Here is a 21,397-nt window from a genome sequence, read left to right on the forward strand (position 1 = left end):
AATATTCTTGCTACCAGGTCTGCCTCTAGGGGAGCAGAGCCAGGGGGCTTAAGATGTCATAGCTTTTACTTAGTGCTATGTACATGTCTGTCATTTTGTTGGGATTTTCCCCTGCCTACTTAAAGTCTATAAACACGGTGAGTAGTATTTGTGGACCAGGACTAACATTATATGGTTGTCAGTTTTTCAGACAACTTTTATTCTGTTTCCTCTAGAACCTCCTGGCAGCTTCTTGTGCCCAGGGTGACAGAAACAGGAGGGGCTGGCAGTTCACAGCGACTCTTGTCTCTCTTCTTACTATCAGTGTGCTCTGAGATCTAGCAGAGATTTTATTTCTCAGACTCCTTGTCCTTTCCCCTGCCGTCCTTCTCACTGCTCCCACTTTTATTGTTTCTTCCAGGTTTTGAAAGACTTGCAAAATTTATCAAATGTAAATGTTGACTCAAGGAATAGAACTGACAGATAGGTGGTCCAGTGACTTTGGCTCAACATGCCTCAGAACCACGGTTGATTTAAGAAATCCGGTGATTCAGCACAGAGGAAACCAGCTAGCCGCAGGCACTGAGGGAATGGGGTGCAGCCAGGCCAGCTCTGCCTGCTTGTCCTTTCTGAACTCAAAAGGCCATCGTGTGTGCTGCTAAAGCCTACCTGGCTAGTGCAGAGGCCTGACCAGTAGAAGGAGGTCATTACTCACCTTTCATCTGATCAAAAACAATGCAATTTACTCACAGGTCCTGGCCCTACAGAACAGGTTAGATGGTTGGATATATTTGAATAATGGAGCTTTCCAAACAGAAGCAAAACAAACACCCACTGATGTGTAAAATATAAAGAAACTGAACCAGTGTGTCTTTTCACCGTAGATAGAAGAGTTTGGACCGCCCAGCACACAAGGTCAGCATGCTGCTCCTCTGTCACGCTCTCGCTATAGCTGTTGTCCAGATCGTTATCTTCTCAGAAAGCTGGGCATTTGCCAAGAACATCAACTTCTATAATGTGAGGCCTCCTCTCGACCGTAAGTAGTGGTGGTTGCCATCCTAGTTCGTGGCTGTGGGGTCAGAGTGTTCATATGAAGCCCCCTTTTCCATTTATTGTAACTTCGTCTTTCCCAGAACATTTGGTTTATCCCTAGAATAAAACAAAGTCTCCATTACTTCTATGGGTAAGCGTATGGTAAGTGAAAGTTTCTCCATTTCTTAAAATGGTCTGGCTTCCTGCTGAGGTTTTAATAGCATTCTTGTTTTAAAAAACACTTTTGGGGCCAGGCGCAGTGGCTGACGCCTGTAATCCCAGCACTTTGGGAGGCCAAGGCAGGCGGGTCACGAGGTCAGGAGATCAAAACCATCCTGGCTAACACGGTGAAACCCCGTCTCTACTGAAAAATACAAAAAATTAGCCGGGCATGGTGGCGGGCGCCTGTAGTCCCAGCTACTCGGGAGGCTGAGGCAGGAGAATGGCGTGAACCCGGGAGGCGGAGCTTGCAGTGAGCCGAGATCCGGCCACTGCACTCCAGCCTGGGCGGCAGAGCGAGACTGCGTCTCAAAAAAAAAAAAAAAAAAGAACTCGCACACACACACACTTCTGAAACACCATTCCTAATCATGGCCTAGTAGAGGAAATTCATTGTTCTTTGTGTCTTCCCTGGAGAAGGAAATTGGCTGTTGAATGTTTCTGCATAAATGATCTATTAATCTTTTCAAATGGCCATTAAGGATTTTGAAAACAGATTTATTTGTTTGAAATTTGGAAGAAAATATCACCTGGATTTTCATTACTACCACGCATAATCACCATTAGCAAAGGTTACATGAGACTCAACTTTCCCACTAATAGTTTAAAAATAGGCAAATATTAGTATATATCATCTACAGGACATATATGTTAATACATTTTACATACATATGTATAGATACGTGTTTGTGTACATATGTCATTAACCCTCCTTTCTTTTTAGACAAGTAAAACTTCTTTGATGTACTTTATTAAAGAGTGATTCTTATAAATAAAAAATTATTTGGTATACATGTGAGTGCCTGTAGTTCCCACGCCTGGAAGAGTATCAGAATCATTATGAAAGGATTTTGAACTGCATATCCCTAATCACTTCTCCAGAGATTTAATAGTCAAGAGGGTGAGATGCAGAATATATTTATTTCTTTTTTTCCCTGCTTTTCTTTTTTAAGAAGCTCTCCTGATACTGTTGATACATGGTCAGGTGTGAGAACCCCCTCTTCTTCTACTACTCCTAAATGAGATCTATATTATTACTGTTCTTTACTTTGTGTTTTATTATTTGGGATGGTTATCTCTGTGTGTGTGCATATATACACATGTATACTATACATGTACATATACATACATATACTACACATATACACCTTGAACTACCGTTATACATTCCTAAATTGGTAATAATTATATACTGATAACTGAGAGACATGGCACAGACATCATTTTCATAGACCGTAACTTCTCTACAAATTTTGAAATTTTTAAGCTTAGTACAATTTTATGATGAGAAAAAAAATAATTTTAAAAAAGAAAAAAAGTAATACATGTTCATTATAGAAAATTGCAGAGACAGAAAACATATAGAAGAAAATAAAATTTATTCATAACCTCAAGATTCAAAGGAGTTTCTCTTTTGGAATATTTTCCTTCCAGTGTTTTTTCTATGTATGTGTATTTACATATGTGATATACTGAGATGGTACAAATTTAGTTTTACACAGTTTTTCCTCTCTTTATACATATTTTGAATATTTCCCAATGTCTTTGAAGATAGTTTAATGTCTTCTACATTAAAAAAAAATCATAAGGCTGGTCTGTAGCTTATTTCACTATTCCCCCACACTTTATATCAGAAAGAAAAATAAATCACAAGCAACCTAAATGTTAAATAATTCTTCACTGATTATCTTTTTAAATGCACTTTCTCTTCAGTTGGCTAATGACCTTAGAATAGATTTCCTGGAATTGGAATTACTAAATCAAAAAGGTTGTGCCAATTTATACTTTAACCATTTAGCTACCAGCATTGAATATTAGTATTTTTTAACTGTACTGATTTAATTGGTGAAAATGGATGTCATTATTTATTTATTTACCTAATACACTTTCAAACATAGGCAAAACCGAAATATATCCTCAGTATTTAACTTCTTGTCCTCCAAACTTTAGCTTTTGATATTTTGTTCTTGTTTTATGCTACCATACATATCCTCCCCTTTATCTGAAATTCCCACTGCTTTCTGATTTTCACCCCAACTTCTAGTTATATTACTAGGATGGTTACCGTCTTACTAATAGAACGAAGAGGATGAAACAGTGTCTTTGTCTTACAAAAATGGGAGAATTGAAAGTTGTACACAGGGTCCTATACCTTGTCTATACAGAAATGTCAAATTATTTTAGTTTTTTCTTCTTGTTCACTAAAGTTACAAGATACAAGAAGGCAAAAAAAAAAAAAAAAAAAAAAAAAAAAGGTGTAAAGACAAGTTGCTCTCAGTCCAGACTGCCAGCAACTCAGAAATCCTTCTTTCCATAACAAACTAGTCTAATGATAAGGGCTTAAGAATTACTATCATCCTCATATTAAATGTTATATTCCTGGCCAAGGTCTAATGTTGTGATAATTGGCATATTATCAGATGAGATTACTTGTTTGAGGTTAAATGTAGCTGTATTGGAAGTGCATATGGACAGAAACCAGCATGATCTGATGTGCTAGAGACTACAAGGTATTTGCTTGCAACCCCCCATTTAATCATTATACTTCTGCAAGTCATGAGCATCTTCATTATTAATATAAATATTATTATAGCTTAGAATTTTAAAAATCACACAACTAATCCGTGGGAAGAACAGAATTCAAACTCAGGTTAATCTGACTCCAGTTCTTTTCAGGGATGACACATGTGTTCCAATACCTCTCCCACCCTCATTCACCCCCTCAGCCCCTACTTATTCCCAAATTATAAATGATAATAGAACAATACTATGCATCTTTCAAAGTAGCTGTGGGACCACTTTCATTACTCTATAGTGGCAATTCTTAGAAGACATTTAAACAAAAGGGAATAAAGAAAAGTCCCCAAAAGCCTGATGGGTAAATCTAGCTCTCTAGAAAGAGAAATTTTAAGGATGAAAGCTTGTAAGTTTTGTTTCATCTGTTAAAGTTGCTAATTTTGTGCCATATTTGATGTTTGAAATTTTTGTCTTCTGTAACTTACTGTTTCACTTTGCTTTTTTCTTTAAAGCTACACCATTTCCAAATAGCTTCAAGTGCTTTACTTGTGAAAATGCAGGGGATAATTATAACTGCAATAGATGGGCAGAAGACAAATGGTGTCCACAAAGTAAGTGTACTGAGTTTGGAAGACTTCTGTGATCTCATTTCTTTTGAATCTCTCCCGATTTGATGATGTTCTTTAGGAATCAGATGTATTTTTTTCTGAGACTATCCGAACATCAGACTATATTGAGAGTTCTTGGAAACCGGTGTCAAAGCCTCAAATTGAAGTTGAGTACCTTAAGAAAGAATTTCTTAAATGTTATTTACCAGGGAGAACACATAGACCACAATATTGATTAAGTCATTCTCAGAATTTCAGAAATACCTGATTATACGTCTAGAAAAGTCATACTTACCATCTCAAAACAAAGGATGATTTCTGTACTCTTTAGATACATTGATATTTGGGAAACTCATTCATTCATTTAACAAACTTTCAAGTATCTTTTTAGTTTAGTTTACTGATATATCCCAGTGCCTAATCCAGTGCCTGGCCCGTGTTTTCTCAGTAAATATTTGCTGACAGAATGAATGAAAGTCTCTGAATAGATAGTCAGGGAAATCTTCTCTGAGAACTGTACCTTAGAACTAAGACCTGAGTGACCACAGCAAGCTGCCATGTGGAGATCTGTAGGAAGAACATACCGGGAAGAGGGAATCGCAAATGCAGAGTTTTCAAGGTTGATAGTTGGCCTCTTCAATGAACAGGAAGGAGACTGGCTGCAGAGGCTTAGTGGGAGATGGAGGAAGGATCTGAGAGGGAAGCAAGGGCCAGGACATGCAAGAGCTTCTTTTTTCTGATAGTTTGGATTTTATTGTAAAGGTGATGAGAAGGCGGTAGGGAGTTTTAAGCTAGGGAGTACACAGCAGTTGTGTTCCAAAATATTGCTCTGGCTGCTGTGTGGAGAATGGAGGGTTGGGGACAAGAGTAGAAGGGACCACCAAATGACGACTCTTGTCTTCAGACAGAAGATGAGAATTTGGACTAGGTTGGTAGGAGCAGAGGAGGTGGGGAGGTGAATGATTGAATGCATATGAACTTGGAAGTAAAGCAGACAGAATGTGCTGATGGATGAATTGAAATGCTAAAACCCTACTTATGAGGAGATTGGATTGTTCAGATTTTAGAATGTACTGTGTTTTAGGTTTTTCAGATATAAAAGGCCAAGAAAAACAAACTCCTATGGAATTGGAGATAACTAGTTTTGGTCTCCTGTTACCAGGAATCTTTTGGAAATTCCAATACCACATTATTTATAGCAGTGGCATAGCCTTATCTCTTCCAGTTAAAACCAATGTGTGGAGTCAATAAATACTACACACTGGAGACCTCTACTATGCCTGAGAATCTTATGCCATAAATTAGCACAAATGGCTGTGACATCCATATGGACAGTGTTTTTTATTTATTTTCAAGAATAATTAATTACCAAAATATGTTTTTCTTGGGGTTCTTTTACATTTCTGTCAAGGGACCGTCCTTAAGTTGTGTGTGTGCTTATGAGTGTATGTGCATGCGTGATTATATATATTTGGGGATTTATTTCTACATTTTCAACAGAAATTTATCTTTATTTCAAAGTTTTCAAGGTTTGTTGATGCTTCTGTTTACTACTTTGTTTCAGAGAGTATCATCCTTTAACAATTTGCTTTAAGTTGCCTTGAAAACTGCGCAGCAAGGGTTAGAACAATAGTAAACTGCGGCACTGATGACCAGCCTATTAGGCCTTATCTTCATAGATCATGCTATTGTTTTGAATTGTACCAAAACACTGTTCCTACTAAGTCTGTGCATAATGCTCCAATTTGTCATTAGTTAACCAAAGCCATTTTAGCATGCAGGCAAAGATTGTGTGGCTGTTTCTGGGTTTTAGGATTTCTTCTCTGTTGAAACATGGCTGAACCAGAGGAGAAGCTGCAGCTTTCCATCACCAAGAAAACATCAGAGATGGGAAGGGTGGAAGAGAGTCAGCTCTGCTGCATCCACCTGAGAGGCTGACTCTTAATGGGCTCAATACGGAATGGCCCTGCATTCCAGCATGGCACGACAGGACCATTCTTGACTATAGGCCAGGCAGGTCCCAAAGACACTAACCACCTGGAATTCTAATTGAGGGTGTAACTTCTTACTTTTCACTCTGTCATTTCAGGGAGTGATAGTCAACCATTTCTGGGGGCAAATAGGCCTACAGCTATTGTTCTTTGTCATCTCAGGTTTCCTTTTCACTTTACAGTTTCATTTCTGTGGTCTGTCGGGGTTGTTAAAAGAAGTTCTCTGTGTAACAGGATATGACAAGAATGACATTTCTTGTTTTATTTACCCTGGCTTTTATGCTGACTTTTTAGGGCTGCCTTAGCATATGTGCCATTCTGTATGAACACATGCAGCTACCAGTTTTCGATTCTTCTTTGTTTGGAATAGAAATTGAAATGTCTTCTCCAGAACTTTTAGCGGCTCCCTTTCCTTTTGAATCTGGAAGTCAGCTACTCTTGTAGGGCACTCTACATTATATCACTGTATTAGTCTGTTCTTGCATTGCTATAAAGAAACACCTGAGACTGGGTCATTTATAAAGAAAAGAGCTTTAATTGGCTTACGGTTCCATAGGCTGTACAGGAAGCCTGATGCTGGCATCTTCTTGGCTTCTGGGGAGGGCTCAGGAAACTTACAATCATGGCAGAAAGCAAAGGGGGAATGAGGCATCTCACATGGTGGTTGTAGGAGCAAGAAAGAGAGCGGGGAGCTGCTACACAGTTTTAGACAAGCAGATCTCATGAGAACTCACTATCACAAGAACAGCACTAAGGGGATGGCACTAAAACATTCATGAAGGATCCGCCCCCATGATTTAATCACCTCCCTTCTCCAACACTGGGGCTTACAGTTTGATATGAAGTTTAGATGGGGACACAGATTCAAACCATATCAATTGCCACGTGGTTTAATATTAAGTATACTGAGGAGTAGAATCATGTTCTGGTTAAGAGTGCAAGCCCTAGAAAACCTCCTGGGTTAGAATCCTACTCTTCACCATTTTCTTTCTATGTGACCATAAGCAAGAAATTGTCCTCAATTTACTGTAAAATGAGGCTGTTAATGTGACTTACCTTAAGGCTTATGGTAAGGATTGAATGCTTGAACACAAGTTAGAGGAGTACCTGGCTGATGGTGCACACTCAATATGGGCTTGCTACTGTTCGTATTATGTAAAGCTTACCACCACTCTATCAAAGCACCAAGACACTTATTATCTATCATCATTTTCCTAAAACCAAAAAAAAAAAAAAAATGAGCTCAGAAGATCTAACATGACTTGCTCACCTATGACAGAGGCAGTTCCATAAGCCCAATCTTCTCAACTTTAGTCCAATTTTTTCCCATTCTATGGCATTGCTGTTGTAGTCTCTGATCAATAAACTAAGAAGCATTTCATTGGCCTCCGGTATAAAAGAGACACAGAACCAAAGAATAATGTCCTAGGATATTGAATGAAACTTCTCGAAAGAACCCTAAGTAATAAAATGTGAGTGGCATAAAACCTTAAGGATAATTCTGGGTAGAAATGAGGTACTGTAGCTATACTAAGCAGGAGGTGGTGAGTGGGAAACAGGGAAAGTAAGAATTAATTAAAGAGGAGGAGAGAAATGGAAATACATTGATGAGAAAAGTCTAACATATTGGTAGGATTAAAACCAGAATAGAAATTATTAGGTTGGTACAAAATTAATTGCAGTGTTTGCAATTAACAGATGAGTGAAAAAGGTGATCGTGATGTGTAATTCAAAGCAACTGCTTTTCACCCCAGCTCACCACATGGCCTATTAATATATAAGAGAAAAATGATGAATAATGAAACAAGTGTTCTGCCCCATTGCATTTTACCTTCACAATTTTCATTTTATTTTAGATTTCGAGAACATGCTTCAGAGGGAGAGAAAAAGAAAGGGCCAGAGACATAAATATTTTCATATCAAATGAGCAGACCCATGGTTTGATAAAATAAATGCTTTCAGTTTTTCCTCAGCTGTAACCGAAACCACAGGATGAGTGCCCGTTTACATACATTTTCAAAACACGCTCATGCTTCAGAAGCTGGTGTCTTGAAAAATATCTCCTAGAAACTTCAGAGTTCACTGCTATGAAATGTCTTGCCTAGAAACCCCAGGACTGGCCTGAATTTGAGTCCTTTCTGCATTAATTGTTGAGCGATCTCTTTTGTAATGTGGATAATGAAATTACCTTGTTTCTCGGTTTTGTTTTTTGTTTCCTCTTCCCTAGACACACAGTACTGTTTGACAGTTCATCACTTTACCAGCCATGGAAGAAGCACATCCATCACTAAAAAGTGCGCCTCCAGAAGTGAATGTCATTTTGTCGGTTGCCACCACAGCCGAGATTCTGAACATACGGTAAGGATTGTGTGTGTGTGTTATTGTCTAAACTGTCATGCTAGTAACGTAAGTCGTAGATCAAAGGAGAGGCAGGAAGGATAGTAAAATGTTGACCATGTTTGCATTTTGAGGAAAGACTCCATACAAAGATAAAATACAGACCAAAGAGCAGTTGGACTTTCTGTCCTTCAAAAAGAAATAATGTTACTATAAACAAGCGGCATTCCCCAGACTCCAGAGCTAGACCCTAGACCTCAGACTGTGGGTGAATGATGTAAGGCCAACTCTGGTGACCTGAGAGCAAACTATCCACAAGAAAATGGCAACGCCTGCTCTGCTCTTTTGATGGCCAGGAGTCCCCAAGAACACTGCAGAGGGACACTGGAAGGTGACAAGAGGACTATGGTGACAGTTTTTATGAAGGAAACCTTGTCTTATCCGCTGCTTCTGCTTAGATGAGGAAGGGAGTCTGAAGGATTAGCCTCAGTTTAATATGATGAACTGTAGGTACCTTTTAGATCAATTGATCACTGTAACGTTCTCATTCTATCATTCTAAATGAGCATTTCACTCCTTTATATGCCTGGAATTCTGAAATGCTTAAGAAAGAATTACTTGAAAGTATGTTCATTTCATGAGGTTTTAGAATTTGATTTACCCTGTAAGTACAGAAAATGATTCTTAAATCAGTGGCTTTTAGCTCTAGCTACACAAGAATCACCTGGGTAGCTTTTACACGCTCTGCTTGTTGTTGAGGGATGTGGGCCGGCAGGCTTTCCACACCAGTTGAAATGGAACCTCAGAGTAGGGTCCTGGGTGTCAGGATCTTTTTAAAAAGTTCCCCAAGGTGATTCTGATGTGCAGCCAGGGTTGAGAACGACTGATATGGATGCCTAAAATTGATGCCTTTATCATACCTAGTCATCCTGGAAGCCTCTATGAATGGCTGGGTTTATCAGGTTGAGGCATTGTACCTGGCAAGGTTTGGTATTACCTGAAAACATCCCCTGAAAACACCTGTTAGGGACAAGCCTTTTTTTTTTTTTTTTTTCTTACACCACTCAGCAACCATAATTAGCAAACCATTGTTGCTGTAATGATAAGAATCAGGTGTTAGCATAGACAATACAGAGTCATTATTATCCCCTAACAAGTAGCACTAGGAAAGAAAATCAATGACTAATCCCAAAGGTTCCTAGCTTTCATTTTTGTCTGAGTGTTTTCCCTTACAAACCTTTAGAAGATTTGTGGATTCAATCAAGCACTCTTATTCAGTTTCTCTTCCTCTTTGCCTTGCTAACGCTTGGGTTGGGTTTGAGGCAGATAAATCACAGTTAGGATAAAAGACTTTCAGCATGGTTTTTCCCTTCCATTCCATTGGCATTCGTGGGGGAAGGGTACCCAAGAGCCTAGATGATACAAAATTGGATAACCAACTCCAATTGTCTGTCTTCAGATAGAGCTGAAGAAGCCTTTCTTTTATCTTTCTTTCTTTTTCTTTCTTTTGCCTCTTCCCTCTTCTTCCTATTATTCACTGTCCTTTCCTCTCCTTTTTGTAACAGGAGTGTAGGTCTTGCTGTGAAGGAATGATCTGCAATGTAGAATTACCCACCAATCACAGTAATGCAGTGTTTGCCATAATGCACGCTCAGAGAACATCCGGCAGCAGTGCCCCCACACCCTACCTACCAGTGCTCGCCTGGGTCTTTGTGCTTCCATTACTGTGATGCCACCATTCCTAGGAGAGGCAGAGACCAGCCTCTAAAGCACAAGCCAAAAACTGTGTGAACGGCGAACTTTGGAGTGAAGATCAATCTTGCACTTGGTGAAGAGTGCACATTGGACCCCAAGGTGAAAGCCAGTGGTTTGCTTTGATAAAATGTTCCCACATGAGGCCACAGGACTGAGAATGGGAATTTGGCAGGGCCTGAGAAGATGGTCTGACTTCCAGGCTTCCTGGTCAAAGAGAGCTACGTTTGGTCAGTTCTGCAGAGTGGATCCTGGCAACTAGTCCCACCTGATTAGGCCTTTAGCTGAAAGAATTTCTTGACCTCCTTGACTGCCTCAGAGGCTGCCAGGTCAAACCCTCTTGTTTATATGATTAGCTCAGAGCGTCTCTATGAAATCTAGCCCTTCCCCTCACGAGAAAGCAGTTTTCCCCACCAACAGACTAGTGCATGAGAAAGGCAACTGCCACGAAGAAAACTTCCAGTTGAACTAACATGAAATCTATTTGCTAATTGTGGGGGGAAATAAAGCTTTTAAATTATACAATGTAAATGCATGCTTGTGTGTTTCTTGACTGATGTGGAGACCTCTGGTGAAACAGTTACCAGGACCATAAAATAGGTCACTGACATTTGTGTCCATGCACCGTTGGTGATATGTGTTAAACTATAAAATTCTATGCTAAAGCTACTTAGCTTTTATCTTTTGGGGGAGAGATGCATTTTAGGATGCTAATACAAACTCAGTGACCTGAGAATATCTGGGAAACCTCCCTGATAAAGGAAGATGACACCTTGTCATATGATGCACCCTCAGCAGTAGTAGCTTCAAAAGTTCTAGTCAGAGAAAATGGCAAGGAGGGTCCCTTTTCCTCCTTCAGTCATATTCTTTATGCATGCCATGTCTACCAAGAGAACTTCTGTAAATACATGCTAAAATATTTGGTCCCATTCTCTTCTCTTTCCACTTATAATGCAATCTCTGAATTTCAAATGAGCATCTTCTTCCTGTTTCTAGAATTCTGATTTCCTGCCTTCAGTCACACTTTGGGATGACCTTTAAACACTCTGTCCTCGTATTTCTAGTGATGAGTTAATGGAATGGGTTTTTTCCCCTAATTAAATATCCATCATTAGAATGCTGGGTGCCCTGTAGACTCTATTAATGATGCTATCCTTGCCGCATGGGCTCACCTATGACACGAGTTGGCAAATTATGGCCCACAGGCCAAATACATTCCACCATCCATTTTTGTGGATAAGTCTTTATTGAAACACAGCCATGGCCACTTGTTTATGTATTGTGTGTGTCTCCTGTTGTGCTATAATGGCAGGGTTGCCGAGATGCAGCAGAGACTGTATAGTCTGCAAAGGCTAAAAGCTTTACTATCTTGCCCTTTTCAGGAAAAATTTGCTGACCCCTAATCTATGGGATGTCAAGACTGCTTAAGGAGAAAGAAGCTTTCTTTGCAGGGACCATGGTGCTAATGGTGGTTACTCAGCCTGAGCAATGGTTGGCCAGATCACTTCCCTTGTTTTCTCTGTCTTCTGAGTCAGTGAATTTGTCTTCTGTTTTGATTGTTTCATGTATTTGATTCCGTTATGTACTAATGTCAGGGGCTGAGCTGTATTTATGTTTCTTCTCATCGTTGATGCACCGGGAGCATTTCGTCTTAAGGCTCCTTAGCGTCCTATCAAACAGGGAGGGAGCAGACATCATTATCTCCCTGTCTGTGGCCCAAACTTAGACTCACCTGGTAGCATCAGTTTTGAAGCCTAATGTAGATTTATCCCATCTTTCACTCAGCACCTTGAAGTATTTGGGTTTTCATAGCTTATACTTGTTTGAAATTAATTATGTGGGGCTTCGCTTGGAAATTTTAATAGCATCTTTGGCATCTTTTTATTCCCCAGGGTTTCTTTAGACTGTGTAATTGACAAATTGTCTGGTTAAAAAAAAAAAAAAAAAAAAAACCATTAGCAGACAGCACTTTTTTTTTTTTCCTGATTTTGTTTCTGCTGTATAGATTAATGAAGTTTCTTTTGTGTGTGTTTTTTTCTTTCCTGAGGAAATATCTTAATTTCTCTTCTTTACCCTGAACATCAAGTTCGTATGGATTTCACGTCTCACCTCCATTCCCTTAAGCATTTAAAATCAGGGTATGTTGAGCAAAGGAAGGAGTGCAGAGGAAACAAGCTTCTGGTAAAGGCAGCTGAGTGAACAGGGAATTACAAATAAAAATATGGGATGCCGCATCAAATTTGAATTTCAGATAAAAAAATAATTTTTTGTGTAAGTTATTCATGAACTCACAAGACTGGCTCATCTAAGGAAATGGTTTCGAATCCTTGTAATAAAATCTTCTGAGTAACTTCAAAACAAAACAAGTCCCCAGGGCATTCTGGAGCTGTTGATTCAGTAGCTCTGGGATGAAGCTGAAGCCCACCCCCAATAGCTGAAAGTTAAATTTAAACAAACGGAAAAAAGCGCTCAGGTGATTATAATGCTCATCCAGGTGTTACCTCTGATGTAAGAGGATCATTCCTTTTTCTGAAGCCTGGTCCTTGGGCACATAATAGGTATGCTGATGAGTAATAAACACAGACACAAGCAACCTCGGTTACAGGCATGGCTCTAAAAGTGTGGCCCAACAGCATCACCTGGAAACTTGTTAGAAATGCAAATCTCAGACTCCATCTCAGACCTATTAAATCAGAAACTCTGCGGGTTCAACCTGTGATTTAACAAGGCCTCCAGGTGCTTCTGATGCATGTGCAAGTTTAAGAACCCCTGTACCAGATAGAAGTCTTCAGTAAATGTGTCCCTGGTATCTGCCTGATTGCTTGGGGGATATTGTAAAAAAACAAATCTGGGCCCCAGCTTCACAAAGTCAGATTCGCTGTGTTGAGTCAAAAAATGTGTAGTTAAAAAAAATTCCTCAAATGATTCTGAAACACAGCCACTTTGGGAGCCACCAAAGGAAAGAATAAAAGATGGAAGTCATGTTGGTGATCAGAAGGCCCAGACTCCAACACCTGACCTTTGAGTTCTAATCTGAAAGCCCTATGTACTTTAAGTTGACTCTGTGGTATCTTCAATGTAATTTAAAAACTAGAATGCAAAAAATAAATTCAATCATTAGAGTTCACTGCATAGATATTTAAAGTCCATTGCATAGGGACCTGGAATGGACAAGCATCCCAGGCCTCAGATTAATTTAATTTGCCCCTTGTGGGTAAGAAAATGAGAAATACTTTAGTGTCAAAATGTCCAATGAGAATCCTAGTAGTGGAGTGAGGAAAGATGGGGAACATGTAGATTTGTTAGTATAAAAGAGACAAGGGGATTAGCTATGAATATGAGGAAGATCTGAGGGAATGGCCTGTCAAAGGTCCACTTTCAATAGATCTACATTCTAGAATAAACTTTGAATTCCATCCATCAATCATTCCTTGAAAAAAAAAGTCACCTAACACCTTTTCCCCACCCATGTGTAAATGCTGTCCCTAAATTCAATTCTGAGTAAAAGCAGTCAGAAATTACCGGCATTACTTTCTATACAATCTGCATTCTGTCATGTCAATCACTGGGTAAAATATATTTCATAAGAGAAAGGAAGAAGGCGAAGGTGGGTTGGTTTCTCTTTCTCACTGGAAAGGAACTTATGAAGCCACGCAAAGCATGAAATGAACAATGAGGACACGCATGGACATGGGAGGTGAGGTGTGGCATGAAATTGGGAAACTATGTTTTACATTCGTGAAATGATCCTTAGGCAAAACTTTCGTGACATGTAGCTCACCAGTTACAAAGTTCGCTATGACCTTTGGATCCTCGACATTTTATTTTATTTTATTTTTGCCTCATTATGTGTTGTCAACTATAGGATTTGTGGAGGGTGACATGGTGATGCTGGTTGTGTCTGGGTGCAAATCATGCCAGAAGACAAAGGCTAACAAATGCACAAAGGTGAAAGTCCCAGAAACTGAAAAACAGTTGTGATTTGAGTCTGCCTTTAGGCACAGTTCCTCTCCTGTGTATCTGAAACAGTGCAGCATCTTTCTATGACTCTTCCCACTCCCCTTTCATCTTCACAATTCTGTCTCCTGCCCAGCCCCCCTCACTCCTTGCCTTGGCTTCTCTTTCATCAGATGCTGAGACTAGAAGCTGAACTGTCTTTAGGGTGACCCAGAGTTGAGATCATTCTGGTTGGGGCTGTGAAAAATAGGGCTTCTGCAGCTCAGTGCCAGAAATGCTATTTAGCAGGTCTGAGAATCTTCATTTTTAACAAGCAGCGGATTCTGATATTGGTGATTCTCACCCTGGGAGTCTTAGGGCATCATTTTTTAGAAAAAAAATAACCCAGGCCCTCAACATAAGGCTGTAGAGCTCTGTGTTAAGAGCTCACAGTCTCCTAAGCCACTACACAAGGAATTTTTTAGTTCATGAAAAGTGGTTCCAGCTAAGGGTCTGGAAGCACGTGGAGGACATTGTGGATTGGCAGAGCTGACACATTGAGAATGGCCCTGAGTTGCCTAGGACAAGTGGGAGCTCCAGGAATGGATTCTGGGGCCCCTTCCAGGCAAGCAGGATGTCAAGGGTTCTGAGCACTGACTTGCATCCCTGGGCATCATAGCTGAGTGCGGCAGTAAGAAGCCATGGAAAGCAATGCGCAAGGTGAGCCCATCCACAGGACCTAAGCACAGACTCAAAATCAGTTCCAATGCAAATATTTTCCAAATATTTGGAGGACAGGCAACATGGGGCAAGCGGGTCTTGAAGATAAACTCTGATTCAATTTTTGAGTATCCTCAGTCAGGGAAGGCATCTTTTATAGAATGCTGTAGCCATCAGATAGCTTCAGCTGCAAATAACAGAGAGTCCCAAATTGGCATACATGAATTTCTTGGCTTACATTACTGGAGGTTCAGAGAGAGAGAGAGAGGGCTTCAAAGTGGACTTAGTCCAGTGGTTCCAGCCCCATTCTGTGCTGTTCTTTTGATTCTCCCTTCCCTCATATCCTTTGGTAACTAGATGGCTATAGCTGTGGCATACTGCCTACCCAGTGTCCAGGGAAACAGGCAGGGGGATGCCTCTGGAAGCTCTCCAAGCAAAGGCCTTTGCCCAGCTTTCCAGCAAATCACAAGCCAGAAAGCTGTGGTCACCCTTGGCTTACTTCAGCTAAAGGAAGCTCAGTGTCCCCGAGGCATGTGTGGTGCACGAGGCAAGTGTGGTACACGGTGGAGGCTAGATATGTGAACAAAGCAGGAATGAGAAAGGAGGCAGGAAAAAATGCATCTAGATAAGCAACCACAACTGTCTGCTACAGATTCCCACAATGTGAGGCTGTGTGGCGAGGCCATTGTTAAGGTGGCTGAGGCAATGCTATCATGTCAGAGATAAGAGAGGGAGCCTTTGTCTTTAAGAGCTGCATGGACTTGCCCGAAGCACACAGCTAGCGAGAAGCAGACACAGATAAAGAAGCTCCCATGCCTACTGTAATTCCCATTGTGCTCCATTGTGATTAATGTACATTGTAAATCTGCAAGGGCGGGGAAAGAGCACGCAGTGCTTCCCAAACTATTCCATGAGAGAAACATTGTTTCACCGAGCATCTGGTTTCCACAGAATACACTTTTGTGTACACAACCTTACAAATGTAGACAGGTATGAGGGGAAACCTGCAAAACCTGGGGGTGGGTAAGACATTGACTCCTAAAACACATGGTATATCCTAGGTACTTAATAAATGCATGCTGAATGAATAAACCTTAAACATTCAGAAACACTCACTTCTCCAAGATCATAGGCTCCTACCTGTACAGACCTGTTGCCATCATCCTCAGGTGAGCGGAAGCAGAAAATGTAAAAACTGCCTTAAAAAGGGGAAGCTTCAAATACTTTTTCTTTGGTTTTGTCCTTATGTTTGTTCACTGTTCAGTGTCTAGAATGGATATTAATCCCACTCATGCCCACCACTCCTTAGGGCTCAACTGTAAATCAATCAAAAAGTCAATGGTTCCTGAAGATTGTATGTTCTTGTTTCCTCTCTTTGCATATGTCTTCTGAAGAATTCTCTGAAGTTGTCAGTCATTTGTTATGTCTGTATATTACTAGATTTACTATGAAATCAATCTTGAGTCAGAGATGAGTCCTGAATATTAAGATTTATCCTCATTTTAACTAATAAATTTAAACCAAAATTCATTCATGGACTGAGAGAATGCCTCCCTTCTGGACAGATCTTCAAGGAAAGTCCTTTTATATCTTATCTGACAAAGGAAATGAATACATAATTAAGTGGAAATGTAAAATAAGGATTAATGCAGTATTTTAACTAACATAGGTAAACCCACTGATATGATTTGGTTTGGCTCTGTGTCCCCACCCAAATCTCATCTCGAATTGTAATCCCCACTTGTGGCGGGAGGGACCTGTAATTCCCAGGTGTCGAGGGAGGGAGGTGACTGGATTGTGAGGGTGGTTTCCCCCATGCTGTTCTCATGATAGCAAGTGAGTTCTCACGAGATCTGATGGCTTTAAAAGCGGCAGTTTCCCCTGCTCTTTGCTCTCTTGCTGCCTTGAGAAGAAGGTGCCTGCTTTCCCTTCCACCATGATTGTAAGTTTTCTGAGGCCTCCCCAGCCATGCCGAACTGTGAGCCAACTAAACCTCTTTCCTTTATGAATTACTCAGTCTCGGATATTTCTTTGTAGTAGTGTGAAAACGGACGAATATGCCCACATTTGTTTTGGTGGTATTTTTTCTTATAATTAATCCTAAATTGAATGTCCAACATTGATTTTGGAGGATGTTTTTTTCAGCAGTATTTAGGATCTGAGCATTTTTCTACTCACCTGGCCTTAAGAATTCAGGAATTGAAGAAAGACAAGAGAAAGATTTTGATTATAATTGTAACAATGTCTCGTTTTTAACTATGTAAGGATAGGGAATTATTATTTGACTGATAGAATAGTGGAATAATTCTACAAGACTTCTGTATTTTTCTTTTTAATGTAAAGTTTCAAAATGAAAAGTGAGTTTAATTAAGTGGAAAGATAATCCATGATTAAATAAGATAATAAAGCAGATATTGCAAACAAATGAACATGGTTAAAAACTTAGAGCTCATGATTAGAGAGAAAACAGTCAAATAGTTTAAGGCAAAACTTTGACGGATTATTGAAGGGAAAAAAAGCAAAAATGCTCGATTTTTATCTACTTTTTGAGTGAGGCAAGGGATAAGGCTAAATCTTCCCTGTTTCATTATCAGCTGCTCTGGAAATGCAATTACCTGAAGTGGTTTGATGTCCCTTGTCAGACGTGGGTAAGTGTTTGTGCTAACGATGCAAGGACAGCACCGTGGTATGTGGGATGCAGTTCCCAGGGTGCACGTGCAGAATCCTAATAAGCATTTAATTCTTTTACTGAGAGAAGCCCGCAGTGCCTTGAGGCAAAGTGTAATCGGAGATTTGCACAGATGAGAAAGAAAACCACACAGACGGAGGGGCTTGGCCATGCTTGCTCTCTTGAGATCTCTGCTAGTGTTCAGCAGTGCCTTAAATCTAGGGGCAAGCCTGGCCCAATAGTTTACCCTTAGGGAGCGAGCTTTGGCTCTTGCAGCTCTGTTCTGAGAGTTTGTAAGTAGCTAGAGTTTAAATGACTTATGCCCTAACGTACTAGATGCTTGGATCAGAGTAGGTGTTCGGGATCAAGTAGTTGAATGAGAATAGCTTACTGCTTGCGGTTTTCTTGAATGGAGGAAGGGTGGATGGTGTTGTGTAGGTCAATAGGTGTGAAGGTGAGTAATTTATAAGATGTGACTAGGAAATGGTTTTGCAATCTCATATATTATCCCATTTGAGAGGCAGGTTCTTCCCGCTCCCAGTTTTGCCCCATGTAACTTAAGTTCTGCCTTTTTATGATACATTTCTAAGACTCTGTAATTTTAGCCAACTTTTGATATATTCATCTTTTGTAGTTAGCGGTTAGAAACCAAACTCTGTGGAATCCTTAATAAAGATGAACAGGCAGACGAACAGGAAGAACAGAGAAAGAAGCCCAGAGTCTAACAGTCATGAAATCCTGTAACTCAGTCCTGGAAGAAGTGAACATGGCTTGGGCATGTGATGAGATATGATTATAAACAAAACACTGGGCACAGAGGGTCTTCAACTCCCTGTTCCTACCACCTCCCACCATGCCCAGCACTGATTCCTGTACTAAGCCAACAGGTAAACCATGGCTTTGCCCAACAATAAATATCTGTTTGAATTGAATCCATTAAATATTTTTCACAAGGTACTTAACTCATCAGCATTTGGTTTCCCAGTTGTACTTATTTTTTATTCTCCATCTCCCTCCTAGGCATTGCAGGAGGATCCAGTAATGACTATTTGAAGTATTTGGTAGTCGGCAAGTGCTGCAAAACAACTACAGACTTAAATTATTTCCATTTCATTTTAGATCGGTTATATTTTATTCACTACCTTTTATATTTTCTGTGGTTTTGATGTCACTAAGATGCCCCTTCCACACTCCATTAAATTGACTTCATTTTCTTGACAATGAGATTTCCATTTAGTTTTCATCAACTGCTTAGATTTCCTCATCTTCAAATGCCTCATTTTCAAAAACAATAGGAAGTCTGTATGCTTCATACTATATAATGTGCAAGGCTTCCATTTAATGCATTGTTTGGCTAATTTTTTTAGGCAAATAAGCACATTAATTTGTACAAGCTATTAATACCAATTATTAATGCTTTTCATTTTGTTGGTTTCAGCAATCTCTGCATGACACATAGTGCAACAAAATGGAAATTGATTTCACCAAGTTTGGCAACTCTGCAGTGTTTTGTAACCTTTGCAATGCTGCTTATTTGAAAGGCTGGGTTTAATTATCCTTCTTTTGCCTGCTTCTCAAGATGTTGATGGGTAACAGTTCTATTGCACTTGACAGTTAAAAGTAAATTCATCTGGAGTGTTCCTATGCTGTCCTTGATGCTTGTTACATAAGGAGACTTTAATATGCCCACCAGAAAAGCATTAGCCCAGCTTATCTGAGGCTTAGTTTTTCTATGTGGGGAAAAAAGAAAGCGAGTCTCTCAGCTACAAGGCAATGTAGAAACCAGGACTCCTGGGCAGAACAGAATGTGGTTCAGACAGTTCTCTCTGAGACTGGAACTAAAGGCCCACTGGGAATCAAGACCCTTATAAAGCAGAAGAGCTTGGATCTTCTCTCTACTGCAATACCTTTAATGTGACTTTCCAATTATACTTCCTTTTGGTGTCTTCTCATTTTAGCCCTCCTCCCAGGAACTGGCTCCCTGACCCTCTCTCTACGATGTAGCTTCTGCTTATTCAGATGTTCACATCCCTCATAACTCTGGCTCTTTTGGCCTTTGTCGCTTTTTTACCTTACACCCTTTCTGCATTTGCTCCTACTGCATAATTTGAATTGCTCAGCGCTTTCTTGTTTTGGAAGTCATTTCCACTCTAGGCTCCCACAGAGGACCCTGTCCAGCCTAGAAGCTGGCTGCCTCTGCTCCAGGAAACTGTGGTCCAATAGTGGGGATAATAGCATGGCTTACAGACAAGGGGGTATGGGTGCCTGGTGTTGCCCATAGCAGCTAGGTGGGCAATTTCCTTTAAAAGTGGATGTGGGTGGGTTAGGTACTGTGATTGGCCAGCACCCCAAATAATATGTGGGGACACACCTTTGAGGTACTTTTTAAAGCTAAATGTGGCAATGTGGGGATACTTTTCTTTCTTGGTCTCTCTTCTCACTTCCATACTCAAACCTTTCCTGTCTTTAAATTTATTCTATCTGCATTTGAATTTCAAGTAATAAGACCATGACTTGCTAGCTATCAGATTTTCACTGACTTGAAACTTTGAAGATAAGTACTGGTGGGGAATGCTCTTTGTTCCACTGTTTTGGCCTGTGGGGGTTATGTTTATACAAGGGTAAAATCCAGAGACACAAAGAAGGAGGTCAGAGAGGTAACAGCCCAGAATGCTTGCTTTTCCGTGGGACCGACTCCTTTTATTAGTTGCTCTTAGTTTTCACATCAACACCTAGTCGTGAAATGGAGCAAGAGGCTGCAATCCAGGGGTACCCTGCCTGGGATAGAGATTTAGAATATGTGAGATTAGTTATATGTACAGTGACTAATTAACTCTTAAGGAAGTACAGTCCGTCTTGGATGCATTCAAGTTGTAACTCACTGCATATTTGCTGGTGTTTCTGTTATGCTGATGTAATATTCATCGGTCTTTCCAAGCCTTCATTGAACCAGCAGACAGATGTGGTTCCAGTTTTGGAGACTTATGATCTAAATATTTTAATGCAGCATTTCCAATTTCCTGCTGATCTTGCTGGAAGATCTAATGAAAAACTGACTAGATTGCTTAAATTTGCTTTAAGAAAGAATATGAAAGTAAGGAATAAACAAGATAGCTTTTATGTGGTCAATATTCAATTAGATCTTTTGGTCTTTATCCTGAATTTTTGGATGGTAAGGTTGTATTTCTTTAATATTCAGGTAGAATTTTTGTATCCTAGGGGCAAATTTCTGAGAAATGTTTGAGACTGCAAGATAACCACATTTTTTAAAACCTCAAGCCACGGGGTAAAGGTATTTACTAAAACGATAGAAATAATAAAAGCCAAAACCTGATTTAAAATGCAAGTATGCTTTAGTGGAGCTTCGGGACAAGGTCCCGAGGAACAGCCTGGATTCTCACAGCCAAGTTTGCACTGGAAACGCTCTCGTCAGCATTTCTCATTTCTGAGGGCACGCTCTCTTTCTGCCCCCTACCATGATATTACAAGGTCTCCATGTCGTTAAACACTGGGCATGCCTGGCTGGGTTCCCTCATTCTCCCTGGCCCTGCTCTCCATTGTAATAGATGAGGGTCCTCCCTGCCCTTTGAATTTGCCAATGGGTATGGGGGAGCTGGCAGTTCAAGTGGAGGTCTCAC

General features: G+C 40.2%; 1 protein-coding gene across 9 annotated transcripts in view; it reads left to right on the plus strand.

The window, feature by feature from the left end:
* The window catches only part of LYPD6B (LY6/PLAUR domain containing 6B), a 188,272-nt gene extending 177,306 nt beyond the window's left edge, over positions 1-10,966 (plus strand). For 8 of the 9 annotated variants that reach the window (XM_015432111.4, XM_015432112.4, XM_065525464.2 and 5 more), the window contains 4 exons: positions 864-1,015; positions 4,260-4,358; positions 8,574-8,704; positions 10,249-10,966. In XM_015432111.4, coding sequence (XP_015287597.1) covers positions 901-1,015; positions 4,260-4,358; positions 8,574-8,704; positions 10,249-10,413 — 510 coding nt within the window. In that variant the 5' untranslated portion in view covers positions 864-900 and the 3' untranslated portion in view covers positions 10,414-10,966. Of the gene's footprint in view, positions 1-402; positions 752-863; positions 1,016-4,259; positions 4,359-8,573; positions 8,705-10,248 lie in introns of those variants that run through there. The other variant, XM_045367029.3, reaches the window with a different exon arrangement.
* Positions 10,967-21,397: the final 10,431 nt, after the last annotated feature.

The sequence above is a fragment of the Macaca fascicularis genome, chromosome 12, assembly GCF_037993035.2.
Source record: "Macaca fascicularis isolate 582-1 chromosome 12, T2T-MFA8v1.1".
Lineage (NCBI taxonomy): Eukaryota > Metazoa > Chordata > Mammalia > Primates > Cercopithecidae > Macaca > Macaca fascicularis.